Below are 25656 nucleotides of genomic sequence, written 5' to 3'. Positions count from 1 at the left end.
GGAATAGAGATATGATCTATATCTTAGAGCGTCTGAATTCAATTGGGAGTACAATGCTCTTACAAATATTTTTATGGAACTCATTGCTTTTGCCACGTATTCTGATAAATGTATGTGCTTTCAAATGTTACATTAATATCTATTTTATGACACCATGGGAGACTGCTGTGCATAAGTAACCGGCCAAACTCACACAGCTGAGGCCTGCTTCACACCAGAGGCAGCTCTTATATGCTTAGCTTCGATATTGCTTAAATATGACTGCATTCTCCCGTATTAGCCATCAAAACTAACTCAGTTCTACATGTGCTGGTATTAAATCACATGCATATTCTTTGTTCTTACTCTGAACTTGTGCAAAATTGGAGAAATGTGCACTTAAGGCTTGTCATTATTAAAACCTCTTTTGCCCTGGCTCTCTAGAAAAGCAGTGAATCAATTTGGATTAATTATAGTATTCCTATCTTGATCATTTTGGAAGTTTTACTAGGAGAAGAGAGCCTTTATCACTTTTTATCCTATACTGAGGCATAAAATTAGTATACATTTGCTTAAATAGCTGTCCTGCTCTCCCAAAGAACTGGGTGCACCTAATCATGGAATAAATAGTTCCAATATTATAAAGCTGCTTGTAATCTCTTAAGGTTTTTGCATGGCCTACATGTAAAACAGTATTATTAGTTCTTGCAATAATTATTTCACCACTCGCACTTGAAGCAATGGGTACTTTCACAAATCAGGCAATGTGCAAATTCTGTCATAGTAAAACATTTATTTGTTAAAGTGATATAGATTATTCAAGATTCTACAGTCTGTTAAATCATGGATGGCAATGTAAGATGGATTGATACAGAACTTGATGCCAATGTAGGCTTTTTTTCTTTCTGGAAAAAAAAAAAAATACTTGTAGGCCAGAAGAAAAAAAAATTTGGTTTTAAAAGAGGATGAACCATGGTCTGATGGAGCCAGTTCCGCCAGCATCAGAGACTTTCACCTCGGCTCCTGTAGACAGTTTCTTCTAGGACACCAGTTCAACAATTAGCCTTTGTGAATTGAAACATTTTTGAATTTTATCCAGTAAAAATATCAGTGGCAAATTTTTTCAGGAGAGAGAGGAGAAGTGGTGCTCTTCAGATTAACTCCAAACTCTGAAATGAAAGAAAAAGGAAAAGGAAAAAAGAAAGAAAGAAAACACATAGCTAATAAGATCATTGTGTTAGCAAGCTAAAAGTAACTGAAATGTAAGCACCCAAGCAGGAGTTTCTTGCCATGAAATACATCACACACGCATGAAAACTATCTAAACATGCATATTAACATATAAAATGTTGCTTGGTAACTTCAAATTGGTGAATATATAAAAAATCTTATTTTTTAAAAAATCTAAGTATATGAAATCTAGATAATTATGTAAAGTCAAAACTACATTGGAAAATGTCATTTTCTCTTGCTTTGTTTTTCACATATATAATTTCAAGGTAAGATAAATAAATAATAATTGCAGCTATTAATGCATGCCACTTATAAATTTAAAAAATTCTGCTAGAAAATGTGTATGATATTACAATTTTACAAATATTTAATTATATATATAATGGTAGTAAATTATTCATCTTAACTAATCAGTTTTTCACCCACAAAACAAAATAAATGGAAAACTCACAATAACTCTTAAAGTCATTCCATGTTTGAATTAAATATGATTTTGAAAGAAAATAATGTAAAAGCCATTTAATAAAAATATTTAAACATACAACTGTGAAAATATTTTTCCTCTAATCAGTCTTCATGGATTTAAGATATGTCTAATGAAGTCTATTTTTTATGAAAATGGAAAATAATGTTTTGAGAAATATATGCTTTCATATACATGAGCACAACTAATTTTCTCTTTTCCATTAAAAAAAACTGCATGTTTACAATTTTCTATTTGGAAATTTTAAAATGCATGGCACGAATGAATCATGAAATAGAGATTCATTTATTTCATATTCTATATTAAAATGCTGATGTAGAATATCTTTAGATAATGTTATGTAATAAAGTTATTAAAGTATATTAAAGGTTATTTGGTAACTTTATGTGAAGGTAGGTAAAATGCTGTAAAGATAATTTATTTAAGAAAGTATTTCAAAATAATTAATAACCTGAATAGTGAAATTGATTTTAGTAAAAATAATAATTTTGGAAAGCTAATAAGAAATGCACCATATATGTGAAGATCGTTAAGGGACCAATGTGTATGTTATTTGTAAAAAAAAAAAAGAATTACTTTTTAAAAAATTACTGAAATATAGATATAATTGTCATAATTTACCTGGAATATACTAAGAAAAACGTTGCAAAATCACTGTAAAAATGCAACGGTATATATTACTAAGTTCGTCTTTATTTGGTTCATTGCAGAGCTCATATGGTAAAATTGAATATCAACATGTTTTCTCTTTGTGTATTTCAAGTGATAGACTCCCTTTGACACAAAAAAAAGGTGTTATGGTACTATATCAAATGTCAAGTTACAAAAAGTAATAACATAGTAAAAGTTGCAGTATACCTGGGAGGAAAATGACAGTGGACAAAGTAACTAGTTTAAGTTTTTAAGTAATAAATAGTTCCAGGATAGCAAATGTTAATTTAGTATCAAGTTAATGATTTTATAAGTTGACATATCTTAAAGATTTACTTAAATTTCACATTAAATAATGATATTAACGAACTGTGAAATTATGGTTTATATAAATGCTACTAATTTTGAATATTAGGAAATAACAAAAATATTGTGAAGTATAAAGTTTGCTCTGAAGATGTAGCAGTATTAAAATTATTAAATAATACGGAGCCAAATAAAAACTGCCATTTAATAGAATATCCAAAATAACACTTTTTAATTTACATATCAATAGGTAGCTCCTACAGTAATTCTATAAATATCTAAACATAAAACACAAAATTACAAGAGTATCAAACAATACAACTAATGCAGACTAAATATGGTAAAAATGTTATAAAAACTAAAAATAATCAAATTGTAGTAGGTTTAGGATGTTTTGGTTATTTTCCTCATTTAACAGTGAGTGGATATTATGCAAAAATTTGTGGACAGTCTTATTAACAGTATTAAAAGATAAATAAGAAATGCAAGCTCCCTGAACATTAAGAGAAGAAAAAAATGTCCTGACATTGAATGAATTGTGGGAAAACATTTATTACCGCCCCTCTTCTCAATGTAATTAAGAACTGTGAAATATTTTGATCTTTCATAGCTAGGATGTCTAAACAAGGAGATGATTTCTAAAGGTCATTGCTGACACAAAGGCTCTCCTTTTTTTAAATTTGGTAAATGTTCAAATATATATGTTAAAACATGCCTCAATTATTAAAACAAATCCAAATGTTTCCTACATATGTGTTTATTCTATTACTCCTATTTCAGAAAATTTACTTGAAAAGTATTTCATAGGAACCTCCTCCTGCAGAAGCAAATATTTTATATTGATCACTCTCACCTGGAAACATATTGGAGGCATATTTGCATCATGTATAAAATTTGCTTTTCTCTTTGGCTCTTATTTCATGTATTTTCCTAAACCCTATGCTTTCCCATAGTTTTATCAATGTTGTTATGTATTTATAATAAATATTAGCTTTTTATTAATTTGTATATTATTTATCTAAAAAATTGTACTCATCTGGAGCAGAGATTTTATTGCAAAGTTTACATTTTTGCTTGTTATTAAACGTGGACTAATGGCAAGTTAAATTTCTTAAAATCAGGAAGCAATTATCTTAAACACCTGTGCAAGCAATGACAGAATAAGCTATAGCTCTTGTGCAAAGCTACAAACACACACACACGTACACACAATGTGTACATATTTTGTTGGTCAGAATACAGCAAACACTTCCTAAGAAATTTTATTTAAGGCATTTTAAGTATAAATGGAAACTATTCAATTATTTCTTACTTAACTGCTGAACAGCATAACTATTTTTTTGCTGTGTTCATTGTAAAGATAAAAATCTTGGCCAAACACAAAGAAAATTTATACATAAGTGCCAATTTCCACGTAGAGTCATCAGCATTAATTTTATACATCATTCCTTTCCCCTTTGCTCTCAATTCATTTTAGTGTGATTAAAATTTTATGATTATATTATAAAAGAACTGTATTATACATTATACATTAAAATATTTCAAGGCCACTCCACTTCTATATACATTCGTAAAGGCTTCTAAAAAAGAAAATTGGCATGGGGCATATTCTGAATAATGGAAATGAAATGAGTGTTTTAACTCTCTACGCCTAGAAAAAAAATTCACCTTAACAGGTACCTCAGTATGATTGGCTACAGAAAACTCAGAGCTGAAGAGTTGCAATCACAAAGGGTCTCTGCCCGCTCTCCACCTCAGTTCATTCACACACTGACAATGTGAAAGGCTGTGAGAAAGCTAAGAACACACAGGTCACACACTGTCTTCAGTAGGAGCATCACTGTTTGGTCTGCTCACGGTGGTAGACATAGACCTGCTATAGCACAAATCATTTACCAAGAATCAAGAATACTTACCTCGGGGTCATACAGTAACTTAAATCTGATAATAGAAAGGTAGCAAGGAGCTGGCTAATAAGTGAATGATGTATTGCCACTGAATTTTGTTAAAACTATTATTTGTCTCTGGATTTGTTTTACTTGCTAATATTTATAGAAAGAGGAACAAGGTAGCCTAAGTATGAAGGGAAGTTTTCTATAATGTTATGACAGTCATTTATTTTTAATGATATTTTCTTATTTTTTGTACTACTAATTACCTTAAGATAAAAAGTCATTAATAAAAGCCTTATGTATGTATCACATTTGCAAAATCTCGTGCTATGTCTAGTAGTACAAAGACTTTCAAAGAAATTAGCTTTTTCCAAATTCCATTCCTAATAATATATGAAAATAAATACATAAGCAAAATTATATTCAATATGCCATTTCAAATGTGAATCTTTAGAAAATTCTTTAAATTGATAATTGAAAAATTACGTAGACATTTACTCACCTGCTTCCAAATTTTGATACAACATTTAATACCATTTTGGCTTGTGTTCCTTACAGATTAATCATCTGTTTCCTAATTCTTATATAAAGGTATCCTATCCTAAATTTCAGGTTGGCTGGATATGATTTCTTAAAGTTACATGATCAATGAACTTTAAAAATGAAAGAGAGAAAGAGAAAGAGAGCAAAAGAGGGAGAGAGAGTGGTGGGTAGAGAGAGAGACAGAAAGAGAAATAAGAAGAAAGGTTAAAAATTGAGAGAGAGAAGAAAAGGGGTGATGGAGAAACAAGACACCTTCATGCAGGTCAATTCAATGCACACAATAGAACACAGACATGTGCCAGACATTGTGCTGTTGATTGTTCAGTGTTTCCAATGAGCCATCTGCTGTTTTTTGCAACATAAGAATGGGATTCTAAATTCAGTAAAGAAATGATGCACGAAAACATTTTGATTTGTGGATGGAATTCGTTAGGGAAGATCCTGAAAGATTGACAAAGTTGTTTTTCTTTTAAATATAAAATGTTAAAAACCAAGACCCTATTTTTACTACCAGCAAATAAATCAATGGCCTTTTTTAGAACCGTTAAAAGCAGAGTTTTTTTGTGTGTGCCAAACCTCAAGCAAATGGCTGATGCTTCCAGCTGTTTGAACAGATTGCTAAAGTGCTGCTCTGCTCTGGAAACACACTCTCCGATCCAATTAAAATTCAAGAATCAAATACTCATTTCAAACATCCCCCCCAAAAAAACACTCAAGAAGAATAATTGGTTGCTGACAAAAGTAATACCATGAATATTTCATATGCAGTCTTTTGCTCCATTTTAAAGAGGCTTCATTCATTTTAGATAAGAGCGAAACGCTTCTGTTCATCTGTTTTCAATGAGGCATAATGTGTCATCTCAGCTCTTATTAGGATGTGGAGGTCAAGGATAGGAGTAAATACATTCTTATCAAGGTACTGTCTTCACATTTGGAAATATTTGTAAAAATGCACATTGTATCATGTATGATTATAAGACTGACTCCAAAGTTGCATGCATCACTATTATTACTAACTTTATTTCTTACAGAACAAACCGGAGATGTTTAGTTAACCCAAAATATCTCTAAATTTAGAAACTGTGAATTCACTTAAGTAAACTAAACTTCAGTCTGTACTGTTGAGAATTATAAGTAAATTTTAAAGGAAAATTTCAGTAAGCTACACAAATTAGCAAACTAATTACTTAAAATTAATTTATAAAAAGGGGATACTAATTTAAGTGTTGAAGTATGTTACAGGTAATAAGAATCTCACCTGTGTTTCCTGGCCAATCTGGTCAACATTAGTCAGCAAAGCATCTGGGAATAAAATGTTCAGTGTCATAAACAATTCATTTTTTAAAAGAAATAGATTTTAAAAACTTCTTACCGAAATCTTGGTAAGACTTCATACCAAGAATTAGCAAAGATTTATCTAAAGATTTTTTTAAAAAAACTTACCAGTTCATGGGTTAATTGCAATTGACTTTTATAATATTTCAGTTCTCTGTGACTACTTTCTTATTCCTGATGCTTAAAAACATAGTTTTCAAAAATGTTATTCTAATTACTAAAATGAGTGATTTTCAATATGGATTTGGTATTCGTGACAGAGTTCAATAAGATAATCAAGTTTCTGTTCATTTTCTTTCTCACAGTTGACATTTCATGTATAAAGATTCATATGAATAATATGCAAAAATACATCAAGGAAAAAAGAATTCAAAGCAGAAAATATAGTTTAACTATGTGCACCATATGGAGTATAAAAGAATCATTTACAATATTAACCATCATTCAATACTCACTCCTCAAATAATAGCTAATGTTTTAACAAGTACCTGTTCATCCTTATGTAAGACACTAGCAATCTCAATACAAACATCTTTCCTTTAAATGTTTATATGTAGGTTCCAATTGCCTATACAAATTTAATACCATTACATAAACCTGTGCAGCAAACATTCTATTTTTTCCAAAATGCATTATTTTCAAGCAAATACGTCTAATCATTGAGAAGTGACACATGATAGAAAACTTAAGTCCTAAGGTAAAGGTTAAGTCCTTCTTAGGATTCACAGCTGAGTGTCACGAGACTGAGACAAATGGTTTTTTACAAAACTTTCAGCACAAATATTCATGTAAATATACAATGGCCTTTGGAGATTAGATTTTACATAAAATCAATAATAGGAGATGTTCACATTATAGATGAAAAAATGATTACAGAATTGTATTATGGTAGAGCCAATAGCCAACACAGTATATTTCATAACCTTCTTGACTTTACTCAAATATTTATTTATTAGACATATGCCAGAGCAGAAACATATGTACATAGCCTATGTGTCAGGTAAGGTTAAATGTTCAACTACTTCCAAACACAAGTACTTTAAATGAAAGGGCCGTCATAGCTTATTCCTGAATGAATGTGAAAATATTTCATTTTTGTTTTCAGACATCATGAACATAACAATCACCAAGTTTGAAATGGATGAAAATAGGTTGTAGAGATGGTTATCATTAAAAAATGCAGAAAATTAAATTTGTACTTTATATTCTATTGTCACCTGATAAGTAACAGGTATAATTTTTACAGTTTTTCTGGGAGAAGTTCTCTAGCCAGTCCATTTAAATCTATGTTTTTCATAGTAATTACAATTCCATCTATATTGCAGGACACAAAATTATGATTTTAGCTGATTAATGTTATGAATATAAATATTTATATGTCTATATAATACATATATAGACAGATATTTGTTGAGCACATATATATTTATACAAATGTATGTGATGTATATATTTATTCAACGTTAACTTTCGATCCTAAATTTTGACTTTGAAAGTGCTGAACATAATCAGAAGACAATGATTTTATGCATACCATTACACTTACCAGAGTAATCGGTGATTATTTTGTTATGTTGAGTATCTGTGGAATTTGATGAAATCCCCAATGCATTAACAGTACCTTAATGAGGTAATTTACTATTAAATATACTCCTAGTTATAAATTGTTACTTTTTATATCCCTCTTCAGATAACACCAGATTTTTAGGATGGCTCAATCACAACAATATGCTTACCACTGTTTATTTATTTATTTATTTAGAGAGAGTCCTACTCTGTCACCAGACTGGAGTGCAGTGGCACAATCTTGGCTCACTGCAACCTCTGACTCCGGAGTTCAAATGATTCTCCTGCCTCAGCCTCCCGAGTAGCTGGGATTACAGGTGCACACCACCATGCCCAGCTGATATTTTGTAATTTTAGTAGAGATGGGGGTTTCACCACGTTGGCCAGGATGGTCTCGATATCCTGACCTCGTGATCTTCCTGCCTCGGCATACCAAAGTGCTGGGATTACAGGCACAAGCCACTATGCCCGGCCTACCACTCTTTTTATTTTAAGTGATTTTCTTTACCCTGCTACATGAATTGATTGTTTCTGTGGAAAAATATAATAATAAATAAATACATAAATAATAAAGATGTGAACAAACTAATTTTATTCACAATCCCAGCATGTATTTATCTAGCATGGGAAGAAAAAGACTGGGCAATCTGTCCTTTGAAAGTAAAAATTCAAACACTAATTTTGATTATTCTTTTCTCAATGCCATTTCAAAAATGACATATTTCTTGTCTATAAATTTACTTAAATATCATTAACATTGTAAGGTAAAGTGTTACTATCAGCAACATAAGAGGATAAGAAAAATATCCTTTTCACATACAATCCACCTCTGTGCAGAAGTCCTTTCCTCAAAACACTTCACACTCACACAGAAGCATACATTGTTAAAGTAAAATCACTGCACTGTTCTTGGAACGAGGGAACGCTGAGCAAGGGAAAGGTAGTAGATAGTCTCCATTCTGTCTAATATAAATGAACATTGTTTCCTCAGCATTATAAAATGCAATTGGAAATCAACTATGCTGAGAAGACAATGGCTTGTATTTGCTGTCTCCTTAAGAAATGTCTCATATGCTTCACAATTCTACCCAAAAGATGATACTTTATATTTATGGATTTGTTAAACTATTGGAATTTAAAAGATCATAAGTTTATTGCTATAATGAAAGAGAAAAACTTAAATTTAAGAACTAAAAGGCGGCTGATGTAAATTTTAGGGCAACTTTTAAAGTTTCTTAGCTTTATAAATGATATATTTTATTTTCAAAAATACAAGCAAATAAAATAGTAAAATTTATATTGGATGCAAGCACTTTAAATTGAAGAGAAAATACGTTACAAAACTTAAAGAAGAAGATTTCTGGAGACAAATGGAACACATATATACTTCTTAATTCTTTACAAATTTGTGGAGAAAAGTATGCATCTTTCAAAGATTAGACTTACTATGTTTAGAAATTTCTTAGAATGGTTCAAAACTTATATTGCAAAATTTTAAGTAAAATATATCTACAAAGCGGGTAAAAACCCACTGTTTTAAAGCATGAAACAACTTACTGAGACCTCCACTGACTCCTTTAATGATTAGAAAAAAAAAGGGGGTGGGGAATAAATTGTCCACAGTTTGAGTGTTACTGTGTCTATTTATTAATTAACTATTTTTTTTTTCTTTCTTTTTGAGACAGTCTCTCTCCGTCACCCAGGCTGGAATGCAGTGACGGGATGTCGGTTCACTGCCACCTCCACCTCCCGGGCTCAGGCAATTTTTCCCAACTTCACCTCCTGAGTAGCTGGGACTACAGACTCCTACCACGCCCCCAGCTAATTTTTGTGTGTGTGGTTTTACTAGTAACAGGGTTTCACCACATTAGCCCAGCTGTTCTCGAACTCTGACCTCAAGTGATCTGCCCATGTTGGGCCCTCAAAGTGCTGGGATTACAGTGTGAACTACTGTGCCCGGCCATTATGTCTACTTTAAATTGTTGTATTTGATGTTTTTATGTGTTTATGTATTTGTAGACTTAAAATAAATAATATCCATCAAACTCAAATATACTGCTTTTTAAAATGTGGGGCCATGTTAGATGCTTCATTATCCCTTTATGACACTACGGTAATAATAGCTTTGTATTTTCAATTGGGGGACAATTATTCGAAAGGAACAAAAATAATGCAGGAACACAATTTAAAAAAATGTTTGAAGTAAACATCGTTAATACATGCATAACAGGAAACACAGTATTTTGTTTGTTCTCATATTGAGCAAGCTGAAACTATAATGTAAAATGACAAAAATAAAAGAAAAATAATTAAGAATGAGGAAGCAAAAATAACATATAAGTATATATAATCTTCATATAGTCAGAAACAACAAACAGCAAACCAGATGCTTCAGATCACATATATATGACTGTTTAAATGAGAAATAAAATAATGAATGACAGAAAGCAAAACAAGAAAAGGACAGAGAATTTGTTGCTTATGGTAATATAATATTTAGATCACAAATCTGTATTGTACTAACTAATGAAAACTCTTATTTCCACACCTTACTCCCTGGCCATATTTATCTATTCATTTACTCATTTATTCACCTAAGCAAAAATTATGTTTCAGATATCAGGATAGGTAATATTATCCCCAACTTTTCCGTAGACTTACTTTTCAGTCACTTCACACTGCAATTACTTTAAGCAAAAATTTCTTTATATGTTTATAAACAAATACAAAAAAAAATTGACTTTCTTGATAAGTCAGTCTTTTGTTAATCTCTCAAAATATAGACTTCTTGAAAGGCAAAATCTCAGGCCAGATACTGACCTTTCTATCATTTTTAAGAACAAGTGTTCAAGCATTTGGTTTAAATATTGTAAAAATGATCATATTACAAATATATTAAGTAACATTAAATGATTTTCAATGGTGTTAGTCAAACAAAATAAATCTTATATGATTAAATATCATGGAATTTTAAAAGTCTATGAGAAATGAAAGATACTTAATCAAACTTTCATTAGAAACATAAGTAGGAAATTGATTTTTAAAAATATTGGAAAATACGAAGTTCATCAGTAACTTATAGTACATATGTTAACCTTGCTGATGTTGCATGATTTCAGAGCATCCTTATCTTTGATCACAACCTTCATAATCCCAGAAATTCTTTGAAGATTCATTTTGTCAAGTCTTGAAAACTTTTGTATGTTAAATATTTTTTAATACCATGCTGATAAATTAACACCTATTGAGGAATTATGCAATTGATGTTAATTAAAAATATTTAGTTGGAATTAGAGCATTACTACATTAATAGTGCTGAAAATATATTTCACTCTGAGTGCTGCTTTTGACTTCGCAAACTACTACCACATGTGATTTCATCTATTCCTTACAACGAATAAATAACCGAGCAGTGAAGGATAATTAGACTTCGCAAATGTGAAAGGCAAATTTTTTAGAAAAAGAATCAGCGCAGAGAAGGGATTTAGCAAACGCCTAAAAAAAGAAAAAAGCCCGTTGGATAATTATTTTGAACACTAGCACTGAAAGTCATCTCTAACTACTTTAATTTTACATACTGTGGAATGGCATTATGATACATTGTGTATGAGAATATTTTTTTTTTTTTTTTTTCTTTTTTTTTTTTTTTTTGAGATGGAGTCTCGCTGTGTCACCCAGGCTAGAGTGCAGTGGCCGGATCTCAGCTCACTGCAAGCTCCGCCTCCCGGGTTCACGCCATTCTCCTGCCTCAGCCTCCCGAGTAGCTGGGACTACAGGCGCCCGCCACCTTGCCCGGCTAGTTTTTTTTTTGTATTTTTTTAGTAGAGACGGGGTTTGAGAAGATGTGGCTTTGTCAAGTTACCAGTAACTGAAATTGTTGTATATGCTTCTAGCATAAGGAAATTAACGAATCCACATTCCTCCCTTGTATCTTAAGTAGTATTTCAAGTGATCTGAAAAAGTTAATAAACTTTTGCTGTGTGTTTAACTTACTCCCAAAGAGTACTTGACATAAGACAGTAAAGCCCCTATCTTATGATATTATGGCTAAAATGTCATTTCTTTTGTGTAAAGCAATGGGTCTAAGTTCTCATGTGAGCCTTATTCTCAAAACAAAATAAAACCTCTTTGATGTTAACCTGTTTACAGATCTTTAATAAAACACCCTCAAATTATTATATAATTAAGTTTTTCAAGGAGTGAATAGAAACATTTATCTATGGACCTTAATTTCAGTAAATTGTTAATAATTCCACATTACCCAGGAGCATTATTAGTTTCTACTCAATTTAAAATCCTGTGTTAAAAAATGATGTATTCTCACTAAATGGCATGATTTCTAGTTAAATTTATCACAGTTTTTGGTTAAAATAGCAAATGCATTTACTTTAAAAGGAAAACATTCAAATGCAAAACTATAGTGCAAAGGGAAAAAAATCCACTGCCTGTTTAATGAGCAATGACTTTATAAGACTTATAAATCTAATGAGAACACCATTAGAAGTTTTTAAATTTTACTTGGTGATAAAGATAAACACCGCTTTGATAAAGGCAGTCTTGTATGTCTCCCTCTTTAGCTTGCATTAAGACCAACATAAAACTCATTCATTCAGAAAATGTGTATTAAATGAATGAAAACACCTTCATATGTCCATGTAGATGCATAGGAATTTGTAGCCTGTGACTTAAACTTTTAGAGTTTTCATAAATGCAAAATAAATTGCACTTTCTTCTCCTTTCCACTGAAAAAGGTGTGTTGTGGAGGAGAAATACCTTACAACCATTAAGGCACCTGCACCAAGGATGTTGTTTCAAAGGGAACTAATTTTAACATTAACTCAGTATACTAATTGAATATTTTATTTTAAATAATTTAGCAACATGAAGTTGTTCTCTACAACATTTCCCTAAAAACAAAGGAAACACTATTACCATTGAAAGAAAATATACAGTCTACTTAAAAAATATCATTTATCCATAGGTGGTCCTTTGTAAAATTAGAGAACATATCACTTTTTATGCAACACTGTCTTTTTTCTACAACAATTTTCATTTTTTTAATCTGCTGTTACTAGTCCTAGGAGCTGGTCCTAGAATAGGGAAAGGCACTGCTGCTACGTCATGCTTTTCCCCTTATTATTTTATTTATGTTTCCTTCCAGTATACATATACATAAATACATATATATAGTTATATATGTGTATATATATATATTGTTCCTGAGAAGGTTGATTTATGCACAGCATCGGAATTGCAAATTCCAATTTTCTATGTGAGTTCTCAAAATGATTTTTCGTTGAAAAGAAATAATAAATGACACAGAGCTTTTCAGTAGTCCCTCAGAATTTGAGAGTTGCCTTTCCACTATGACCATCAGAACAGTCAGACTGAATAAACATCACATTCATAGACATGCTTCTTTTAGAAAACAGTCCACATGTGTTCGGCGAGTTAATATAACAATAGTATTCCTTTACTTCTCCATCGAGGGAGCACTTGTGCCTTGCTCTGGATCTCTCAGCAGGCAAAGTGAGAAACTTACTTGGCTTGATATGTGCTCTTTTGGATGTGGGCCCCTCTGTGACAGAATCGGGAGGTCGGCTAGCTAACTGCAAGGCAGTTGAGTTGTTCCTGTTAGTGTTTTGGGACTCAACATTTGTGACAGCTTCACTCTGTGGTTCGGTACTTGGCTTTGTGCCAGTCTTTCTTTTCTGCTTTTGGGACACAGAAGTGCTTGAAGTCCAGGAAGGAGGCAAAGCAGAGGTAGTGGTAGAGGAGTCCTGACTCGAACAAGTTTCTGAAGATTGAATCACATTGTCATTGGCAGCTTTACAACACTGGGCATTCTCTTCGTGTCCCACAGCTTGTTTGGACACGGACTGGGGCAGCGTTACACTACAGCCTTGTATTTGAGCCCCATTAGTTTGAGAATAAACATTGCTAACCTTGGTGACCTTGTGTTGCCCATTATTGTTGCAAACCTTATACCGGATCATCAGAATAATGATGAATACCAGCACAGATGCTACAATGATTCCACCAATAATAATAATCATGGTGCCTCCCAAAAACTGGGACTGCATGAAATGGCAACGCACATAATCCTGTTCCGTAGTAAACTGGATGCAACCCACGACTCTTGTGGCAGTGAGGGAAGTGATGCCATCATCATATATGGCCAAGACACACAAGTCATACATAGTTCCAGCAGCCAGATTATTGACCAGAAAAGTTTTGCTCGTAGGAGGTATCATTCTGAGGGACAATGGAATTTGTGTTAATATTAATAACAAAACAAAACATATACACAGAAAGTCATTATGACTTTAGTTCGGTGTCATTTTAGTATTCATTAAGGTAAGTACATTTATAACATATGAATTATTGAAAAATGATCTAATCTCATATTTACCGAGTTAAAATGGCTAAAAGTCCTTGCCAGCATCTGCACTATATTAATTGTTCCTACCCCAAGCCTTCACAAGCTTACTAATTACATTGCTTGGCAAAGGAGAACTCCTAATAAAAAACACTGCTAAAAAATCATTGATGATAAATTACTTTTGAAAGGTGTGACTGTGACATTATCTGACTGCTAAACAAATCCATTTAGCACTTACAATATCTCTACGACTAAAAGCAAATTTGAAGGAAGGGAAAATGTTGACAATCACATTAGAAATCTAAATAGATACGCATTTCAGAGCATTTATTTTCCATTTCAGAAAAATGAAATGGCACCCAGTAAATATATATTTAATAACTAAGATTATTACTAAGATTAAAGTATTTTCTTTACAAATCTAATCTTTTTTTAATGCCGTCAACACTTGGACCCCATTATGTTTTTATCTATAAATGAGGATAATGAAAACATATAAGTAATATTATCCTAGAAACATGAACAAGGCAAGTCTTTCGACCAGAGCATAAATCCCTCATTCCATTTTATGCTACCGCAAATTTCCATCGGAGCACAATTTATAAAGTATAAGAGTTTAGGTGGTGCCCAAATCTAATATCACCTAATTCCAGTGATACTTTCACTGCGATGGCTCATGCCTGTAATTACAGCACTTTGGGAGGCCAGTGAGGGTGGATCAGTTGAGGTCAGGAGTTTGAGACCAGCCTGACCGATATGGTGAAACACCATCTCTACTAAAAATATAAAAATTAGCTGGAAGTGGTGGCAGGCACCTGTAGTCCCAGCTACTCGGCAGGCTGAGACAGGAGAATTGCTTGAACCCGGGAGGCAGAGGTTGCAGTGAGCCGAGATTGTGCCACTGCACTCAAGCCTGGGTGACAGAGCAAGACTTTACCTTAAAATAAATAAATTAATTAATTAATTAAAGAGTTTATAGACATCTGTGAATCTGCTACTTTCTAAAAGTTTCTTGTTGATGTCTATTTTCCTCTGTTCCTTCAGTAGCAACTGAATATGACCTAATTTATAATTAAACAACAGGCATTACTAAGCATTTTGTATACATTAAAATTTAATCTTTACAATGACCTCATGAGACAGGCATTATCACTATTTTACAAATGACAAAAAAAGTCAGGGATTCAAGAAATTTCCTCAAGGTTTAACAAAATTTTACTTGTCATTGCAGGATTAAAATCCTGGAATTTGGAAAATCAAATCTGGCTTATTTCACAGAGCTAATGTTTAAAATATATATAATATCCAATAGCTACAGAAAAGTGTGGGGTGGGGAGGGGTATTTGTCATCGACAGTAGTCCACGGGTTATGTGAAGAGCCTGGTATGACAAGAGCAAATTACTTAAAGTTAATATACATGTATCATAGTCCACGTCCCCACATATTTAGTGATGAAGGGATAATTTCTCCCTTGTAATAACGAGGAATTGAAACTCAGCCAGGTAGAATCCTGCCCCGGGTTGATCACATGGCTAGCTAGGATAGGTTTAATTTTGCCTACTAGTCCATGCTTTTAAAAAAAAAATTACCCTCATTTCCATACAGGAATGAAAATCAATTATATTGAATAATTCACCTGGGTACATAGCAACTGATCTGATTTCTGAATATCTTAAACATTATATATATATATAAAATATGTGTGTGTGTGTATATTATATATATATTTCAAAGCCATGGTTTTGCATCATTTCCCAGGGCATAGTAAGTCTCTCACAAGTGAAATTATATGAAAGGGTAAAAATATGTCTTTTTAACAGAAAATTGGACAAGATGTGACTATAAATCAATGAGGCTGAACTTTAGAAAAACATACCAGAAATTCTTTAGTAGGTGCAAATTCCCCATAATCATCCTTACTTGGATATTACATACCTAATTCCAGTGATACTATCACTGCTCAAATTATTTATAAAGTTTCTTTTTGGAACTCTCTTAGAACCAGTACACATGAGACAACACAACCACACACACACACACACACACACACACACCCCTTAATCACTCAAAAAATCAGTCTCATTATTTTATAGTTACATCCTATTTTTGACCAAAAATGGCAATACCCATCTTGATCACCCACCTTATTCACAAGACTTGACTCCAAATGGCTTTTGCTTGTTTCCAAAATTCAAATTCACCCTCAAAAGACGAAGATTTGCCACCACTGAGGATATTCAAAATAGTATGATGAAGGTTCTAAAGATAATTCCAAAAGTGCTTTGAGCAATGGCAGCATCATTGGGATAATGGTATAGCCTCCCAACATGACTTCCTTGAAGGAAAGAACACTCATTTGGATGTGTAAGTTCTGGTATGTTTTTGAATTTTTATTATAAATCAGTCTTGTTCTCTGATAGTCACATCTCTTAGATGAGGGGGAAAAAAAGTAAGTAAGCATAATATTAAATATAAGTTGAACTCTCTAAAAATAATACCATTCAAAATATCTCCCCACTTGTATTACCACCTTTTTCAAAGCTTACACTATGCACTTTAAAATACGGAATTACAACACAGAATAGCACTGCCAATTAGAAAAAATCAGTAGTACATTAACAAGTTCTACACTAAGATGCATGGTAAGTATATAAATTTGCTTAATTTTTCTTACCTGTAAACAAGGGTGTCATCATAAGTACCATTGTACTGGATTTGAAACATACGTATTCCAGGGATATTTCTTTGAAAATTAAATTTAAGTAGTGCCGTTGATGATGTAGCTTCTGCCACCACAATTTTATCTTGACTCAATTTAGTATCACCATTACTACTACTTGTATTAGACCCTGACTTGGTAGAAGTTGAGATATCTGAAGAACCAGGATCAGGCTCATGGATATGGTTTGTACTGTTTAGTAAGTGAGGGAGCTTAATTATATGAAGATCAACTATTTGTGTTGCTTCCCCAGCAGGATTGGAAGCAATGCAGGTAAAAGCACCTGTATCCTTTACAGTAGTTATAAGAATGTCAAGCGTTCCGTTATCATACACCAGAGATCTTGTTGCATTTGAAATAAGCTTTCCTTCAGGAGAAATCCAGTGAATTGCAGGCTCAGGGTCTCCCCTGGCTTTGCACCTCAGTGTTGCCCTTTGTCCCTCCAGGACTCTCATCTCATGTGTATGACGAGTAATGAGAGGAGGCTCACACAAAAACTCTTCTTCAGGAATTGACCAAAAGTAGCGGCCAGTTAAAAGTGGAGGAGAAGCACAGGTCTCTAAGTCATCTTCTCTGGACAGACGCCTCAACCACAACAATTCACAATTGCAATGCAAGGGATTTCCACCAAAACTTAATGCAAAAGTAGATGGGCTTATGATTCCTGAGGTTGCTAGTACCTGAGCTCGCTGAAAGAGAGGGTCAGGTGGTAGCTTCTGCAATTTATTTGATGTCACATCTAACCGAGTCATCTTGTGCAAATGGGAGAAGGTCCCCTTAGGAATGTTATCAATCATATTGTGATCCAAACTAAGGGTATGCAAGCTAACCATCTTCTCAACAGCATCCCAAGGAATGGTTTCTAGATTATTATAGGACAGATCCAGCTCCTCAAGGGCGAAGACATCATCAAATGCTGTAGAGGAAATTAAAGTCAGTTGATTGTTGTTGAGTATCAAATGATGAAGATTGGAAAGACCACTGAACATATCATTTGTAATTTTAGTCAATCTGTTGCTATTCAAATGCAAAGCCCTCAAATTTCGTAGGTCAGCGAAAGCATGAGGTGTAATAAAACTTATTGTATTCCTGGATAGGGTCAGGTCCACCAAGCTGGTCATATTGGCAAAATCTTTCCTTTTAATATTTGTAACAAAATTGTCTGCCAACCGCAGTTCCACAGTTCTTCTGTCAATGTTTGGTGGAACAAATAAAAGCCCTTTCTTGGCACAAAGGGTTGCAAGATTAGGAGACAAAATCTGACAGACACAACGCTTTGGACAGATCTGAGCTTTCACTGCTATGCCAATGAAAAACAGATAAAAAAGAATTTTTTCCATTGTAGATCAGATTTAAGAGCCTGTAACAGAAGACACAAAATAGAATGTTAGCATCCAATGATTTAATTCATATTCATATTCCTACTAAAATAATATTTGTATGCAATGTAGAATAGAGAAATAATTCCACTTGTTTGCTTAACAAGTATTAATATTTATTCGGTAGTAAAGGCCATAATGGGCAATAGGGATGAATCATACACCATTGATAGTTTCATGGGATTTAAAATCAAGTGGGAAAAACAAAGCAGTCAAAAGATTATTATAACTCTGCAAACTAAGTGCCATTTTTAAAGTATGTCCAGGGTACTCCATGGGTGAACCAAAATAGATATATGGCTGAGATTCTAGGCCTGGGAGTTCAGGAGAACATATCCTAGACCCTGAAGGACATTTTGTTACATAAAGATATCTAAAAAATTAGAGGCATATTTGAAGATTTGTAAGTAGGTCAATTCAGTAGCCTAAATGGAAACAATAAAAAACCAATATTTGTTAGTTTGCAGCATGACCTTGAAGACAACAAATCCTTGATTTTTTTAACTTTACAAACTATCTTGACATAGATCAACCTTCACTTTTTTATTTTTTTATTTTTTTTTTTATTATTTTATTTTTGAGATGAATCTATCATTGTTGCCCAGGCTGGAGTGCAGTGGCGTGATCTTGGCTCACTGCAACTTCCACCTTCCGGGTTCAAGTGATTATCTTTCAGCCTCCCTAAGTAGCTAGGATTACAGGCCCCTGCCACCATGCCCAGCTAATTCTTGTATTTTTAGTAGAGACAGGGTTTGTCATGTTGGGCAGGCTGGTTTCGAACTCCTGACCTCAGGTGTTCCGCCCGCCTCAGCCCCCAAAGTGCTGAGATTACAGGCATAAGCCACAGTGCCCAGCCAATCTTCACATCTTGACTAAAAATGCAAAAATCTTATGCTCAAAAATAACAAAGTTGAATGCTTACCACAATAGCTCTGAGTTCCCTAAATATTAAAATATTTTATTGGTTATAAATGTGGATTTTTAAAGATAATTTCTGGGAAGCAGCCATCAGTGGTTTCACTTAACAGTATGTTCAACAAGATATTATATTCAGTTTTCCTTTTTTTAAAATCTTAATGAATGTATATTTATCGAAATTTAATTGTAAATAAACACTTTGACAATTTTAATTTTTCTGTTTGACCTTGTGTATATGCTATTGAAATCAATCCTCAAAAATAATAATAGCATATATGTGATTAAAAGTTCTCATATGTTGCATCAAGTTTTTTTCTCTTTTTTTTTTTCCGAGGCAAAGATTTTCTCTGTCACCCAACCTGGAGGCTGGAGTACAGTGGTGTGATCATGGCTCACTGCAGCTTCGACCTCCCCAGCTCAAAGGATCCTTCCACCTCAGCCTTCTGAGTGGCTGGGACTACAGATAAGTGCCACCACCCTAGGGAATTTTTTTTTTTTTTTTTTTTTGAGACAGGGTTCAAACTCCTGGGCTCAAGCAATCTTCCTGCCTCAGCCTCCCAAAGTGCTGCGAGTCCAGGAAGGAGCTACCTTACTCAGGTCGTTGCATGAAATTTTAAAAACCATGGGTGAAAATAGCTGTAGAAAATCATACATGTTTTCAATTTAATACAATATGAAATCATCCTGGAAATATCATGCCTAGTTTTCTAATTAAAGCATATTTTATGACTTTTAATTATTTAATGCCTTTTGTAAGGTAAAAGCCCCTGATAGCAATAACTTAAACATATCCTTAGAATGACCCCAGATTGTGTGCAGAGGCACCTGAATGTGTGTCCTGAGCCAGGGAATCCAGGAGTGGCCAGTCCGGAGATTCATTCCTTGTCTATGAGAAACATCTGAGCCCCCAACCTGTCCAATGGAACACGGGCTGTACAGGGGATTAATGCCCTGAATTTTGGGTTATGGAGGCTGCCGGGTGGAGATCGTTAAGTGGTGGGGGGGAGCTTGTTAAATGCTATAGAAATTGCAAGCAGTTGTGGTTTTCCTGACCAGCCTGCCACCACTGGACTGTACGTAAGGCAGATATGTTGTCCAGCCTGTGACCACTGGACTCTTCCCTGTATGTAATCCCCTAATCAAACCCCATATCTCACTTGCTGGCTCTGGGTCTCTTCTTCCGCTTCTTGAACCTGGATCCTTCCTACTGAGGTTAAGAGGTGTCCGGCACAACACCTATTTGATGCCATATGAAATGTGATCTAGTTAATAAAAATGATCATTATCAACAAATAAAGATATAATCTTCTGTTCATTACTAACTGGTATTAAACTAGCCTTTCCAAAATAAGCATTAACAAATAAAATTACAAAAATATATAAAACAACAAGTTTTAGACATTGGAAATGAATAAATACAGAACCATGATCCTTGAAATAATGAGTTAAAAAATGAATTCTATAATTATCCCCGGAGACATTTTCCAAATCACAGCACAAGAAGGGGGAACAAGGCAACGTACGATTAGTCTTGTTAAACTGAAAAGACAAAGATTGGAGCGCACAGAGTCTCAGGTGGCTTGAATTTGTGGAGCAGCATCCTAACGGAAAGAGAGTTATTGAAGAAGGGTTCTGGTAATCTATGTAAGTGGAGGCAGGGTAATAGGTACAAACCATGCTGTAATACTGATAAAAAGGGATGAAAGGAAAAGGAACAAAAATCCAATGACCTGTGGAACGATGTTAAGAAGTCAAACATACACGTAATTGCAATATCAGAAGAATGCTGTTAGTCCGAAATATATTTAACGAAATAAAAGCAAATAATTTGTTGAATGTTATAAAAAAATCTATCAATCCAAGCTCAACACAATGAAACCATGCCAAGACACATCATCATCAAATTGCAGATAACCAGAGGAAAAGTAACTTAAATGTAGGCATATAAATAAGACGGGATTACCATAAGGTAAGGTAAACAAAACAAAAGTAACTGCTGACTCCTCACTGACTTCTCATTGTAAATAAAGTGAGATGGAAGATAATGAACAACATCTTTAAAGTGCTCCAAGAAGAAAAGAAAACCTAGCAACCTAGGTAGGATTATACTTTCATAAAAGATGAAAACAAGGTAAGAAATTTTAAGAGAAACAGTTTCTTCATAAGCAAATCTGCACTTATATGAAAATGTAAAAGATAGTGTCTTTAGGTTGAATGAAAATTACATATGATGGAAGAAACTTGAAACTTTATAAATGACTAAAGAACAACAGAAATGAACCATCTGAAGATATGTATGCAATATTTTTATTGCATTTTAATGTGTTTATAAATAGTATTTCTGGAATAAATATAGAAAGTAATAAGAAACCATCACTGTCATCCTAAGCAAACAAAATAAGCTGGATAAGCTACAAATCATATTTTTAAAAATAGTAACATTATAACCTTTAGAATACAAATAAAATTAAAGAATCTAACTTCCAGAGGTGACAGTCCTTGATAAAAGGGAGGAAATGGCCAGGGGTGGTGGCTCACGCCTGTAATCCCAGCACTTTGGGAAGTGCAGGGGGTGGGGGCGCAGATCACGAGGTCAGGAGTTCGAGACCATCCTGGCCAATATGGTGAAAATCCGTCTCTACTAAAAATACAAAAATTAGCTGGGCGTGGTAATGCACATCTGTGGTCCCAGTTACTGGGGAGGCTGAGGCAGGACAATGGCATGAACCTGGGAGGTGGAGGTTTCAGTGAGTGGAGATCACGCCATTACACTCCAGCCTAGGTGACAGAGCAAGCCTCCGTCTCAAAAAAAGAAAAAAAGGAAATACATAGCTGTTCTCTACTTCCCCCACCAACAAAATAGAAACTAGGACATCCTAACTATCTGACATAACTTGGGATAAAAGGAATCCTGCCTACATTTTACCAAACTTTTAAGAGTGCATTTGTGGTTGGATATAACAAAATAGAATCCACAAGAGCCCCAATAGTAACAGTGAGAAAATATTAACACCTATCTCATTCTTGTTACTTTCATGAGTAACAGGAATATTATCTTAAAAAATATGGGAATAGAGAGAGGATAGAGATAATTTCTCTCAGATACATGCTATTTTCAGATGAGAAAAAAAATGAGGAAGGAAAGGAAAATTGAAAGAAATATTTCGGGCAAACTTGCTTTTCAGCTTGGAAAGAATGGGAAAAATGCAGAGGAACTGGAAGAAAAATACAGTCCCTCAGGGATTTCATCTATCAGGATTGATGGAGGGGTGGGAGAGCTCAGTCCCCTTCATCTCCCTACAAATACTCCTGATTTTAACGACAAAATGCCTAGGGTGACATTGGGCAGCTGAAAAATCCTTCCTAGAGCTTCCTAGAGGATATCTCCACCTTTGTAGACTATGGGGTAGCTGCAGCCAAAAGAAAAAAAAATGCTAGGGGTAAGATTTGAGATAAAAAAAATTCTGTTAGGCCACCAACAAATCTGGCCCAGAGCTCTAAAGCAGGGTGGTGAGGCCTCCAGAAATTTAGAGATCAAAAGATTCATCGGTAAAATAGAGATAGATCTTGAAAACCACCGTAGGGCACAGATCTCAGATCTTACTAAACAGGAAATTCCCAGACATGTAAGAATTCACATAAAAACTTGAAGAAGCAAGAAAAAGTGACCAACATTAAAAAGAAAGTGATTAATAGAAGCAGATCCAGAGACACCCCAGATATTACAATTACCAAAGGAAGCATAAAATTACTATAAAAAAAATTCTAACTTGTCTACAGGAAAAGATGGACATCACGCATGATTTGACGGGAAATTTTAACAGAGATGTGAAAAACAATTTTTAAATGTATATGATCTAAAATCTTCATAACAGAAGATTGGGCAGAGCAGAAGAAAAGTATAAATGTAATCGAAGATAAATTAATAGAAAAAAACTAAAATCAGATTTAAAAAGCCTGAAAGAACAGAACAAAAAGTATTAGATCTGAGGGAAAAATATTTGAATGATTAATATCATCATAATTTTAATCCCTCTCAGAAAGAAAAGGAGAATGGGGCAGAATAAATAGTAGAAGTAAAAATACCTGAAAAGATTCCAGAGTTGATGACATTGATAATATAAAAAGATCAATGCAGCAGACAACCACCTGGGCACAAAAGAACAAATGGCTGAAATCCAAATATAAAGATAAAAATTTATTAAAAGAGGCAGAGAAAAAGGTATTGCATACGTGGAGAATAACTGTATAATTTACAACTGAATTTTCATCATAAGGTCAAAAGAAAATGAAATAATATATTTAAAATTTATAAAGAATAAAAGAATATACTCTAGAATTTATATCCAATAAAAGTATCCTTCAAAATGCATTAAAAAGTATTTACAGCTAGGCAAAATCTAAGAAAAATTTATCTCATATTCTGTGCAAGATGTAACAACAGCAGTTCACCAGTATAGAAGGAAAAGAGAAATAATGAACCCAGTGGGAAAATAGAAAATCATTGCCAAGGTAGTAGACTTAATCCTAAACTACATCAAAAACTTCAAACACGAATGGGATGTAAAAGTTAAAGGCAAAGATTTTTATCCTGCCTAAAATAACCAGGCCATCCATGAAGCATTCAGAAAAATGCATGTTGAAAATAAAGATATGAATAACTAAAAGTAAAAGGCGGAAAAAGATATGTCATTAAAACACTGAACATAAAAAGCTGATGTGGCTATAAATTAGAAAAAGGCAAACAGTATATCAGAGATAAATATGGGCATTTTATAGAGCAAAAGGATCAATTCATCAAGAAACCACGAAAACATTGAATGTACATGAACTTAGCAAAAGATCTTCAAAATACATGAAATGACACATGACAGAATAAAGGGAATTTTTTTAAATCCACAGTTACAATTGGAGATACAAACTCCTCTCTTTCATTATTAATTGATAGAATAGGCTGAACAAAAAGAGAGAGCTGTAGCTACAAAAGATTTACACAACACTATCAATAAACCTGACCTAATTTATAATTATAAAATATAACTTCAATAAACAGATAATACACATTCTATCTAGATTCTCATAGAACTTTAGCAAGACTATTAAATTGAAATTAAATTAAAATTAAATTAAATGAAATTAATTAAATTGAAATTAAAGTATAACAATTTATGGCATAAAATGTAGTGTGCTTGAATTGTTATGGTAATTAAGACTAAATATATTATTAGAAAGAAAACATGATTTAAAATCAGTTATCTAAGCTTGATACCTAAGAAGCTAGAAAAGAAATATAAACTAGAGTAAATAGAAGAAATGAAACTATTAGAATGAGCAGAAATGTATAAAATAGAAATCAGACCAAAAAATAGAAAAAATACATAAAGTCAAAAGCTGTTTTTTAGAAAAGATTGAGAGCCAGGCGTGGTGGCTCACGTCTGTAATCCCAGCACTTTGGGAGGCCAAGGTGGGCAGATCATGAAGTCAGGAGATCAAGATCATCCTGGCTAATACGGTGAAACCCCGTCTCTACTAAAAATACAAAAAATTATCCGGGCGTGGTGGCGGGCGTCTGTAGTCCCAGCTACTGGGGAGGCTGAGGCAGGAGAATGGTGTGAACCCAGGAGGCAGAGCTTGCAGTGAGCCGAGATCTTGCCACTGCACTCCAGCCTGGGCAACAGAGTGAGACTGTCAAAAAAAAAAAAAAAGTTGATAAAATTGATCCCTGCAAGATAATTAAGAAAAAACAAGAGAAACCAATAATTGCCGATGAGAAGAATAAGAAAATACAAAATTCCCTGTCATACCAATATATATACTCAATACTATAGATGAAATGGACAAATTCATTGAAAAATGTAAATTACCAAACTAGTAATAGACGAAAATGTATAGGCAACAAGATACATAGAAAATATAAACAATATCACATTTGTTAAGGAACTGAATTCAAAATCAAAATCCTCTCATAAAGGTAATTCCAGATCAAGGTGGAGATCTAATTTTCCACCTATCTATCATAATATAAATATATAATATATGATCAGTTATGTATACAATTTAAACATGTAATATATAATTTTATATATAACAATATAAATACACATATACAGAAAGAGAGAGAGAAATAGAAAGAAGGAAGACAAGGAGATGAGGAAAGCAAAGGTGGTATTTGTGAGTATTTGGGGATCTGGGTAAAGGGTATACAAAAATTCTTCATGCTATTCTTGACACTTTTTAGTAATTGTGAGTAGGTGATTAAATTTCTTTT

General features: G+C 33.4%; 1 protein-coding gene across 12 annotated transcripts in view; it reads right to left on the bottom strand.

The window, feature by feature from the left end:
• Nucleotides 1-757: 757 nt before the first annotated feature.
• LRFN5 (leucine rich repeat and fibronectin type III domain containing 5) overlaps nt 758-25656 on the bottom strand; it is a 282933-nt gene continuing 258034 nt past the window's right edge. For 3 of the 12 annotated variants that reach the window (XM_073010951.1, XM_073010950.1, XM_037983921.2), the window contains 3 exons: nt 20546-20624; nt 17047-18451; nt 7338-14244 (listed from right to left, as the gene is read on the bottom strand). In XM_073010951.1, coding sequence (XP_072867052.1) covers nt 13329-14244; nt 17047-18431 — 2301 coding nt within the window. In that variant the 5' untranslated portion in view covers nt 18432-18451; nt 20546-20624 and the 3' untranslated portion in view covers nt 7338-13328. Of the gene's footprint in view, nt 1149-6346; nt 6391-7337; nt 14245-17046; nt 18452-20545; nt 20651-23474; nt 24442-25656 lie in introns of those variants that run through there. The other 9 variants (XM_073010948.1, XM_007986565.3, XM_037983925.2 and 6 more) reach the window with 8 other exon arrangements.

The sequence above is a fragment of the Chlorocebus sabaeus genome, chromosome 24, assembly GCF_047675955.1.
Source record: "Chlorocebus sabaeus isolate Y175 chromosome 24, mChlSab1.0.hap1, whole genome shotgun sequence".
Lineage (NCBI taxonomy): Eukaryota > Metazoa > Chordata > Mammalia > Primates > Cercopithecidae > Chlorocebus > Chlorocebus sabaeus.
The sequence above is the reverse complement of the archived record's forward strand: the minus strand, read 5'-3'. Positions and strand labels throughout refer to the sequence as shown.